At 35.8% G+C, this 10,954-nt stretch overlaps 1 protein-coding gene across 1 annotated transcript; it reads left to right on the top strand.

Moving 5' to 3' along the window:
* The first annotated feature begins 1,063 nt into the window (after positions 1 to 1,063).
* On the top strand, positions 1,064 to 10,374 carry afmid (arylformamidase). The gene is made up of 11 exons (XM_030146429.1): positions 1,064 to 1,182; positions 1,582 to 1,672; positions 3,935 to 4,039; positions 5,001 to 5,049; positions 5,145 to 5,230; positions 5,354 to 5,426; positions 5,521 to 5,618; positions 5,727 to 5,805; positions 8,349 to 8,484; positions 9,209 to 9,313; positions 9,497 to 10,374. The coding sequence occupies exons 1-11, from the start codon at positions 1,153 to 1,155 to the stop codon at positions 9,524 to 9,526; spliced, it is 882 nt and encodes a 293-aa protein (XP_030002289.1). The 5' UTR covers positions 1,064 to 1,152; the 3' UTR covers positions 9,527 to 10,374.
* The last annotated feature ends 580 nt before the right edge of the window (positions 10,375 to 10,954 follow it).

Below are 10,954 nucleotides of genomic sequence, written 5' to 3'. Positions count from 1 at the left end.
TTGAATTTGGCGCGCCTGCAACTGTCGGCGACTATATTTGTACCGGAAATGAAATTCACCAATAGGATCGAAAAAACGGCAACCCCACGTGACCTTTTTACCCATACACAAACGTGGGAGGAGAGCGTCAGCACTAATGCTGACCAATCAGCGTGCAGCGAGTTCCTCCGCCGACTGATCCGCCTTTGTCTTTTCCTTTACTGTAAAAAAAAAAAAAAAAAAAAAAAAAAGCTACAGATACCTAGGGTTAGTTCAAAATAAAATAAAATAAAATAAATGGGAGAAGGTAGAGGAGTAGGGCCAATATAAAAATAACAGGAGCAGTCCAATAGTGGGTGAACTCAGATAATTTTGGACATCAGAAAAAGTTAGATAAAGTTTAACATGGTGGGCTGTTATGTTAAATATCATATATAATATGTAATATATAATGAACATCCACATAGTCAGTAAAGGAACTATAGGAAAATCCCTGATTTTCACTAAAAATGTTATATGCTGAGGATAACACTGTATCAAATGGTGTTAATCACTTATGAAAGGATAAATGTAGAGCTTAAAAATATTTAGAAGTCACCAAAAAATAGTTCTAGGTCTTTAAGGGCTGATGGATGAAGCTTATATGGGGCATTCTGTCACTGCTTTCTAGAAATATTAGAGAGACAGTTTAGTATTTGTGTCACTTACAGATTATTATTAGATGGTGTTAACATTTTTGCAGTGGAATCTCGATCCATCGAAATACTAATTATTTTTGTCTTGAAAGAACCTAAAGATGTAAAACTTATTATTTTAGCTGAACATGTCAACATAATATGTAATATTACATAATATGTAGTCGGATATGATTGTTAGTTATCAGAAAAGCAGGAGGCAGTCTATATGTAAATACAAAGTGACAGTACGGAGAACAGGCCCAGATACTAGTTCCTCTTTTTTTTTTTTTTTTTTTTAATTGTTTGCGATCAGGAACAACAGTCATGTTGAAGGACACTGGTGCTCATGTGGTATGTTTAGTTGTATTGACTACCTCAGGTGGATTACGTACCATGGGTCTGAAGTTCAGTCTATCAGTCCTACTGCTGCTGCACATGGAGCTTGGTTTGACTTATCACAGGACCTTTGGAAAACTAGTCCATTAAAGAGACAAAAATGACGCACTGGACCAAAATGAGCAAAGATGTAAGAGATCCGCTTTTCTTTTCATTTCCTCCTATGTGCATGAATGTTCCTTTTCTTTCTTTCTTTCTTTCTTTCTTTCTTTCTTTCTTTCTTTCTTTCTTTCTTTTTTTTAAAGATATCTTGCATTGCTACAGAGTCCCTAAAATCCTACAGGATGTTTTGTGTTGTTTAAGTTGTGTGTAAAAATGCAGCAAAAGATCATCTCCCTGGAGTTGTAGGGGCTCTGTAATGGTTATGTTTTATGGTAAAAAAAAAAAAAAAGTGAAGTAGATCTAAGTAGATATGAGGGTTAGTGGTAGCAGTGGAGGGCGCTGTTCACCACATGTATAAACCCCTGATGGTTCCTGCTGTGTGGCTTTCATGGCCGCTCGGCTCTGGGCTTTTCTCCCCGGCTGACAGGAGCTGGAGCGGCAGTATTCACCCAGCCGCTGGTCGCACAGGATGTCTGCGGACGACGTGATCAAGGCCCATGTGAAGGCTCTGAAGGAAGGTCGGTATGTTTTGTTGCTTCATGCTGATTTTCAATAATACACAGAAATCCGGTGGGGGCGGAGCAGGCCCGACAGCAGGACGGTGTCCACACAGGTGCCTGACAAATGTTGTGTTTAAAGACCCTTTTATGCTTGTTTTACGTACGTAAACAGGTACGTCCGTTTCAAATGTTGTCAGGCGCCACTGCCTTAAGGCCCATTAAGTGAAAATGTAGAGATCAGGTAGGTCTGATCCATACTGTGTGGGAAAAATAGGTTTTGCATATAGGATTTATTTCTGTGGTGAAAGGGCAGGACGATAAAAACAACTGCCACATCAGTAAATACAGATAAATATCACGATGAATGTGATTTATTTTCTGATGCTTAAAAGCTGATTTTTGTTCTTGAAAGAAAACATACAAATGTAGTATATATGGATAAGTAGTTTTACATCATATGCAAACGATGCAACAAGATGAGACGGAATGAAAATAACATAAAAGAAAAAACAAGATGAAAATGGTATAACAGCCACAAGATGAGGCTGGATTCTGTTATTTCTATTTCTATATTCATTACTACCTTTGCAATATAATCCCATAATGCAAAACTTATGTTTACATTCTTTTATCCCGTCTGCACTTTATCCACGTTACCAACTTTTTATTATTTTCTTTTTACTGTATTTTCTTAGATTTATTTGGATGTATACAAGTGTCATGCAATCATGCTGCTCATATGTGCCTTTGAATTGCCCCTTGGGGCCAAATGGTTTTTTGTATTGAATTGAAAATTCAATTCAATGTGATGAAGATGATAGAACACAAGACAGTTCAGCGCAAAAGGATTCAATAAGATGAAGGTGACATGCAAAACAAAACAAGATGAAAATGAAATATGTCAACATGAAAGTGAAAAAATTTAATGGATCACAAGATGTAACAAGATGGAAACTAACGTAAAAGATGAAAAGATGACAACCCATTCATATGGGTTGAGGATCATGCTTTGTCTGAACTATCACCTGTGACCAATTTGACAATTGTGTGGCAAGTGTGTGTGTGTGTGTGTGTGTGTGTGTGTGTGTGTGTGTGTGTGTGTGTGTGTGTGTCTCGGGCATCACACAAAATCCAAAAAGAGCTGACTGCCGCAGTTTGACATACTTTGTTGGTCAAGGAAGATACTAGCAAAAATGGCAAGTTGATAGGACCAATATTTTAGGAGATTTTGGTAATTTTGGAACACAGTAGTCTTACAATCATGTTGCTATGCCCAGAATGTTGCCTACACTTAGAGCAATGGGGTAACATTACGCTTTGGCGATGACTGCTGGACAAATGTGGTACAACATGCGTGAATACACAACAAATATCCGTGCTGGGGTACTGGGATGTTGCCCCTCAGGGTCGAGATGTGAGTTTTAAAAACACCCCCCCTTTTTGCATCCCACCCTCAGTATTGATAGTGATGAAGTCCAGGAGGTGGAAGATTTTTTTCCAAAAGTCAGCTCTCCCCAGCATAAAAACCACCACATCTAGAACCCATGATTCCCCACAGGTCAACACACTATTTTTTTCTAACCCATAAAGACCTTGTGTTACTTTTGTGTCAGTTCCCAAATGATTTTTTTCTCTATATTCAATCTTCTGTAAGTGATTTATCACCATTTATTGTAATAATATCTTCTGTATTTTATATTTTTTCAGTGAAAATCAGGTATTTTCCTACATTTAATTCACTGATCATGTAGATGTTCATAAAAGCTTAGATTACAGTTGTGGGTTATTATATCATGAACAGAGAAAACTGAAGAAAAACTGACTTTTTCAGCAAAGATATCAGTAACTGAACATAGAAGTCAGTAACAAGTCAGCAACAACAAGTGTCTCCATCCACTGTCAATGTTGTAGAAGGTGACGGTGTTTTTATTCTCACTACGGAGCCTCTGAACATCCAAATGGGTCATATCTGATGACCATGAAAAGATGACAACTGCATTTTACAGCAATTATTTACATGGATTGATAGGATTAGTGGATCAACAGATATTAAACAGTTTAGGTGCTGTTTGGGTCTTAATGGGTTAAATCACCCAGCCAGACAGCAGTAAATCAGGATTTTGTACAAAAGCAGCATCCAGGAAAGGCTTAGCACTTCAAATGCAATCATAGGCCCACGTTCACAAATCTGCTCTCAAAGCTGTGAGATAAATCCTGTTCCCATATTCAGTGTGTACTATAATGTCAGGCTTTGTCTGATTATTTGCTGTGTGCGTCCAGGTACGGAGCGAGCTCGAGGATTGGCTCAGACTTTACTCAATGTACCGTATGGACAGGAAGATGGAGAGAAGCTGGATGTGTACATACCCAGAACCAACTCTCTGGGTATGTTCACCTTTATCACCTACCTACCTTCTTTAGTCTTTAAATTGTTGTTGTGACCACTTAAGGGCTTTTATTTGTATTTGACTTGTTCACTTGTTTTTGTTTTTTTTATTTATATATTATCTTATTAAAAGTACAATATGTAAGATTTAAAAACATCTGACATAAGGGGACAGAAAGGGAATATTATACTCATAATTATATTTACATTAGTGCAGACTCAGCCAAAATCAGAATAGTTGTCATTTTATTACCTTAGAATGAGTTGTTTATATCTATAGAGGAAATGCATCAGTGTTAACTGAGTTTACAGTAGCTCCAAATGCTTTACTGCCTCCACTTCCCACCCCCATCTCTTGACAACCAAAACAAGTGGTTTTTGGTTTAAAGAAAAGAGATGATCAGTCCAGACCAAACTGAAGCATGGTTTGGTTCATTTGGTTCATCATCATTTCGTTTTTTGCATCACATCTATTATGGAAATGTTTAAATGACAAAAAAAGAATCTGAATCTGAATTTATAGTGTGAAAATACCTTTTGGATAGTTCAGGATTAAACCAATTACAGGATGCTCCACAGGGCTATCATCACCAATAAAGGAATGTAAAAAGTTAATTTTGTGTGTGCAGTCATCACCCATAACATTACGGTCACTGTCAGGAAAAATAGTATTAATTTTAATTATCTCATTCCAATTGGACCTGTCAGTGGGTGTGATATATTAGGCAGTAAGTGAACATTTTACCCTCATTGTTGATGTGTTAGAAATAATGACACTAGATGTTGCAACATATCACACACATCGAACCATTAAATCCCTTCTTTCTTGTGTGTTTTTGTTTTATTTGCTCTACATGTACTTCTAATGCCTCCATACATCACTTTGGGTAATGGTTTTTTATTAATAAACTGACTTGACTGGATATGTGATGATTAACAGTTTTATTGTTTCTGTTTCAGATATGCCCCTTGTTATTTACCTACATGGAGGATACTGGCAGTTCCTCAGGTATAAATCAGTGCTCATAGTGGCTTCTGCATCATAAAAGTGTGAGCATTTCTTAACCAGATTTTTCATCCTGGTAATGTTTTGTGCACTCACAGCAAAGATGAGTCTGGATTCATGGCAGTTCCACTTATTGATAAAGGTGTAGTGGTGGTGGCCGTGGGTTATGACATAGCTCCAAAAGGTAAAAATGTATTGTATCTGAAAATTGGTGTACTATTTGTTGCTTTTTATTCCTTCCTTTGCTGGGGAGATTATGTCTTTAATTGTCATTTTTCTGTCTGTGGTACATAAACATCTTTTTCAGGTAACATGGACTTGATGGTTTCTCAAGTTCGCCGAAGTGTTGTGTCTGTTATTCAGCAGTATTCTCACATCAGGTAACCAAGATCTTTATTGATCTACTTTCACATACATTGGAGACTGCAGTTAATGTGTGCGGTCAAAACTAAATATTAATGATTTCTTCCTCAGTGGTCTGTACATATGTGGTCACTCTGCCGGGGCTCACCTGGCCGCCATGGTCCTGTCCACTGACTGGTCACAGTACAGCATCGCCCCACAGATCAAAGGTGAGCTTCTGTATACCTAAAAAAAGTAAGTAACCGATAAGTTTGGTGTTGAAAAATGTTGCAGAGCTGATTTATTTAATTTTCCTCCTGTTGCTGTTTGGTTCACAGGTGCTTTCCTCATCAGCGGTATATATGACCTCCTGCCCATCCTGTCCACCTATGTCAACGAGCCATTGAAAATGACTGAGTATGTAAATCACAATTCATATCACTGATGCTTTATTTTATTTACATTTATATCTTTTATTTATTTAAATTTTTGTGTATATAGAAGTAAAGTGGTTGTTCCAAGCTTGTTTCTATTGCTGCTCAACCAGCAAAGTGCTAATCTGTATCACATTGTTTTGTTTTGTTTTTTTACCGGACAATGACATTAAAACTTCTATTCTAGGATGAAGTAGTATGTGGTATGTAAAATCTAGAGAATCTGCAGTCTGCGAAACATGCAGGGATGTATTATTTGTACCAGACAAATTTGACTGTGGCTTCATAATATATTGCATCCCAAAGTTTTGTCTTTTTGGTTTTCTAATTCTTTTTTTGTCTAATGTTTTGTTATAAAACTGCGTATAAGGTGCACTGTTACCACTTTCTGTGCAGGGATATAAATCAGATTACACTTAGGTCATGAAATTTTTGCAAAAACAGCTATGTTTTGTTGGGAAGTTGAGCAACTACAAGTGTAAGTGGTATAAGTATGTAAAATTATCATTATTGTAAATGAGAATCAGTTCTCAACTAGGGATGTAACGATTACCGGTATAACGATAAACCGCGGTAAAATTGCAGACGGTTAGTATTACCGTTTAAATTCTAATTATCAAGATAACTGTGTTTGATTACTGCACTTTTAGGGGAGTATAGTTTTAATTTATTACAATTTTGATTTTATATACCTAATATCTGGAACCAATATTCACTTTTAAAGTCTTTGGAAAGGTTCGTTAAGCATCTTTGTGTTATTTACGCAAGAGTGTATATACATTTTTCAAATCGGATTTTTTTTTTTTGTGTGTGTTTTCTGGCCTTTTATGTTTTTATAGTAGGTTAAAGTGAAAAAAAATAATAGGCAGATGATATCGATGAAGTTGTGCTGAAAAAAAAGATATCAAACATGGGTAAAGTAAACATTTTTGTATACAGTATATAAAGGCAAAATCAAAAGTACTCAAAAATGAACAAAATAGGCTCAGACCACTAAGGGTTAATATTTGAATGTTTCTGCCAACAGAAGGTACATTGTGCCCATTATTTTATTTTTTTGTTTGTTTGTGTTTTTGTTTGTTTTTTCAAAATACAACTTGGTTAAATTATTTCAGTGTGTGTATAAGTACTTTCTGAACATTTTGAGCACAATTTCAACAATACCACAATAATAATGATAACCGTGATAATTTTGGTCACAATAACCATGATATTAAATTTTCATATCGTTACATTCCTATTCTCAACTAACTTACCTGGTTAAATACAGGTTAAAGGAGTGATGTTTTGCTTTTTTTCAATGAAATTAGGCATTTTAAAACATTTCCCTGTGGTCTACATAAACTGTAAATGCTATTCTCGGGTCTGAATTCTTCATTAACTAAAGTCAACCCTTCAACTCTTCCAACTCTTCAACCCTAGTTTTATGTTAGGACATCAGACCGGTCGTTTTGAATGCTGGTCCTTTAAATCCAAATGAGCCGCTTCACACCCCATTCCCTCCAGGTTGTTGACCATGCTGCTCTGTCCCGTTCAGCCACTTATGTTCGTTAATACAACCAACAACTGAACATTTTAGGTAATCGGATCAAAGTTTGGACATATTTTCAGTATGGACTACAACCGCTGCTGCTGACAAACAATTATGGTGTACTGGGAGAAATGCTGGTTGGAAGTCTTGACCTTAAATGAGCAAATGTTGTGATGTAATTACTTATAGACATGAAAAATTAAGCAGGAATTTAAACAGGTTGTAGAAATCCTCTTGATTTTTGCCAAAATGAATATAAAGATAGCTCTATAGCACCTGGAGGGTTCAAATTCAAACTTTATGAACTATTGGGGTCCAAATACACAAATAAATATACCAAAGACTAATAAAAGTGGGTTTAGCAAAATATGACCCCTTTAAATAAATAAAATTACTTCGACATTAATTATTAATGAGAAATAGTCTGTTAAAATGACATTTTGGTCTCTTAGTTCAAAGCTTTCTGTTTTTAGAGGGAGGGTAAATTTGCAAGAGGACATGTTAAGGAAGTGTGTAGGTGTAATCTGATTATTGATCAGATAAATGGGTATTACAGTAATGAGACCATCATAGTTTGTAAGTGGATTATCTACTATCCTGCCTAAACCTGATTACTAATATTACTCACAGTAATCTGCTTTCTCAACCTTGAACCCTGCTGTAATTTATTTTCTTTACTGAGACAAAAACTGATATTTGGTGTTTCTCATCAATAAAAATCTTCTCTTCTTTAGTTTATCATGGCATTTTGATAATTTTTCTTTTTCATATTGATAACTCTGCTGAAATCAATCCGAGAAACCCTGCACTAATTCATGTGTGTTAATACTCATGTCAGAGCACATTATGTGTACGAGTGCTGTTTGTGTGCAGTGTTGTGATGGAGAAACTCTGCTTGAATCTCCTCGTGTGTTTCTGAATGTTTGTCCTCTGCTGGGTCCGTTGTGCCAGGCAGCGTCTGACTCCTCTGTCATCTGGGTCTTTCCTATTGGCAGGGAGGTGGCGTTGAGAAACAGCCCCAGTCAACTGGTCCCTCAGCTTAAACTGTCCTCCTCCGGCTGCCACGTCGTTGTGGCCGTCGCTGAGAACGATTCGCCTGAGTTTCGCAAGCAGTCAGAAGAATACTACAAAGTCAGTACTTCAGATGTTGTCCGCTTTAATTAGACAGTTTTAGCATATCATTATTTTGTTTTTGTATTCAGTCTTTAAATGTCAACAAACAGTAAGTCCACGTCAGTCCATGTGAATCCACTGACTGACCATCTCTGATTTGTTTTATACTGTCAGACAATGGAGTATGATGGAGATTTTACTGCAAAACCATGTGGTATGCAATTGGGGACTGTCTTTTACAGTAAAACAATATAATTTTAAAAAAGAATGAAAAACATATCTTGTACCCCTAAAAGTTTCATGCATCTATGATAAATAGTCCAAAAAAGGCATTACTTTACTTTTTCAAAACCACAATGCATCACAAACTAAAGAAGGTTTAAATGTAATGTGGTATTCACTAGTAGTAAGAGCATTATATACTGACAATGTCAAGCAAACTAGACATGGTCAGTTAGAAACATTTTCTGAAACCTGGTGATTTCAGATGGATTTACCCCGAGTCAGTGATACCTATCGATCAAAAGTCAAATATATTCAATTTACTATTATATAAAACACAGAAAAGTAGCAAATTAGATGTAAAGTTACAATGAGCAACCGCTTGTATTTTTAATTAATACTTAAATAAGTCATTTATGTACATATCACTGATTTCACATACATTAATAATAATATGTGGTTATTAATGCATGTTCTTTACTTTAGTTTTTGTCACTGTTTCTCTTTCTTCTCTTTAAAGACTTTGCAAGAGTCAGGACTGAATGTTACTCTGGAGGACGTGCCAAACACTGACCACTTCAGTGTTGTTGAGCTTCTGGTTGATGGGGAATATCACCTAACAAAGGTAAATATGCAAATCTTAAATTTCAACTGTTTCTATTGAAGAAAAATGCATGTAACATGCTGAACCCATGTGAGCATAAATCTCTCATATATTACCAGTTATTATTCATGTATGACTCATAGTTTGCATAAACTCATAGACATGTCGGGACAGTTTTTAATTCATTCTTTTCTTCCCCTATAGCTTCTGTTGAAGATGATGGGAAAGAGCTAAAGTAGCAGCTTGTGAGTCCTCACCTAAAATCAACAAACCTCTTTATCAACATGCACCTCTGAACAGAGAAAATATGCATTACTTCAGTTCTGTGATTAGTGTCACTGAGGTGGCATGGATAGTTAACTGATTCATTATTTACTGTAGTTACTGTAGTCAAAAAAATGTCATGACTAAGATATGTATCCTTCTCATACATGAAAATGTTAGGATACATTGTGCCTAACACTGAGTCTCTCACTGATTGTAGCAATGATGTTACTATTAAAAATGCTCTTCAGTCTATCACAGTAGTTTATAGCCATAGAGCACATTGTTGTTCAGAGAAAAACTGTTTTGCTTTGTCTGTTTACAAATGTGCAGAGTTGATAGTTTGTGTTTACATATATTCTGTGGTTTGTAAGAAGGTGGGTCTTTTCTGGTTTTTTTTCCTATGGCAATCTGCCCAATAACTGTAAATCCACTGAAGTAGAACAAAACCAGGAAATTATGTCAAGATGTAACATCAACTGAATGTAACCTCCACTATGCTGATCTCTCACCCAGGGGAACTGTACTGCACTTGGCGAAGGCTGATAATCAACAAATATATATTTGCACACTTTATTTGACTCTAATACAAGTGTTATAATAATTATATGTTGTGTATATAGGCTATTGCAATTATATTAAAATGGACATTTTTAAAGAACAAGTGGGATTAAATTGTACTTAATGCATATTGTTACTTGCGCCATTATTCTAACATTTTAAATGGTTTACAATATTGTGTACACAAAATGTTCTATTGATCTTTAGTAGATTATATAGAAAAATCATCACAATAAATATTTATATTTGAGAATAAATGTGTGGATCTATGTGTGGAAGCTGTTTGTCTCATATTTAGTAACTTGTGGTATTCATCTAAACTAATGCTGTTGATTTAAGGCATGGATAATAAGTGGATTTTCATATGGGTGTCCTGTTTCTTTTCCAAAAGGTAAGTGGTTGGGCAGTGGGCTGGGCCACACAGGAGGTGATTTATCACAATCAGAAACATCTTTATTAGCCAAGTATGTAAACACATACAAGGAAAACCCATGGGATCTGATCAATGGCAGTGAATGGACATACTTGTATTTGCTGAAAAAGTCACTTTTTCTTCAGTTTTCTCTGTTTTTGATATAGTAGACCTCAACTTTAATCTGAGTTTTTATGACCATCTACATGATTACTGAATTAAATGTAGGAAAATACCTGATTTTCATGGGAAAAACACAAAATACAGAAGATAACATTACAATAAATGGTGATAAATCACTTAAGGAAGGTTAAATATAGATTTTAAAAAATTACTTGGGAACTGACACAAAAGTAACACCGGGTCCTTAGGGGTTAAAACAAAGAGAAGAATTTGGACTGATCATCTGTAGACTCAAAACCCAC

The sequence above is a fragment of the Sphaeramia orbicularis genome, chromosome 1 (assembly GCF_902148855.1).
Source record: "Sphaeramia orbicularis chromosome 1, fSphaOr1.1, whole genome shotgun sequence".
Taxonomy (NCBI): Eukaryota; Metazoa; Chordata; class Actinopteri; order Kurtiformes; family Apogonidae; genus Sphaeramia; species Sphaeramia orbicularis.
This window is presented reverse-complemented; position numbering and strand designations above follow the sequence as displayed.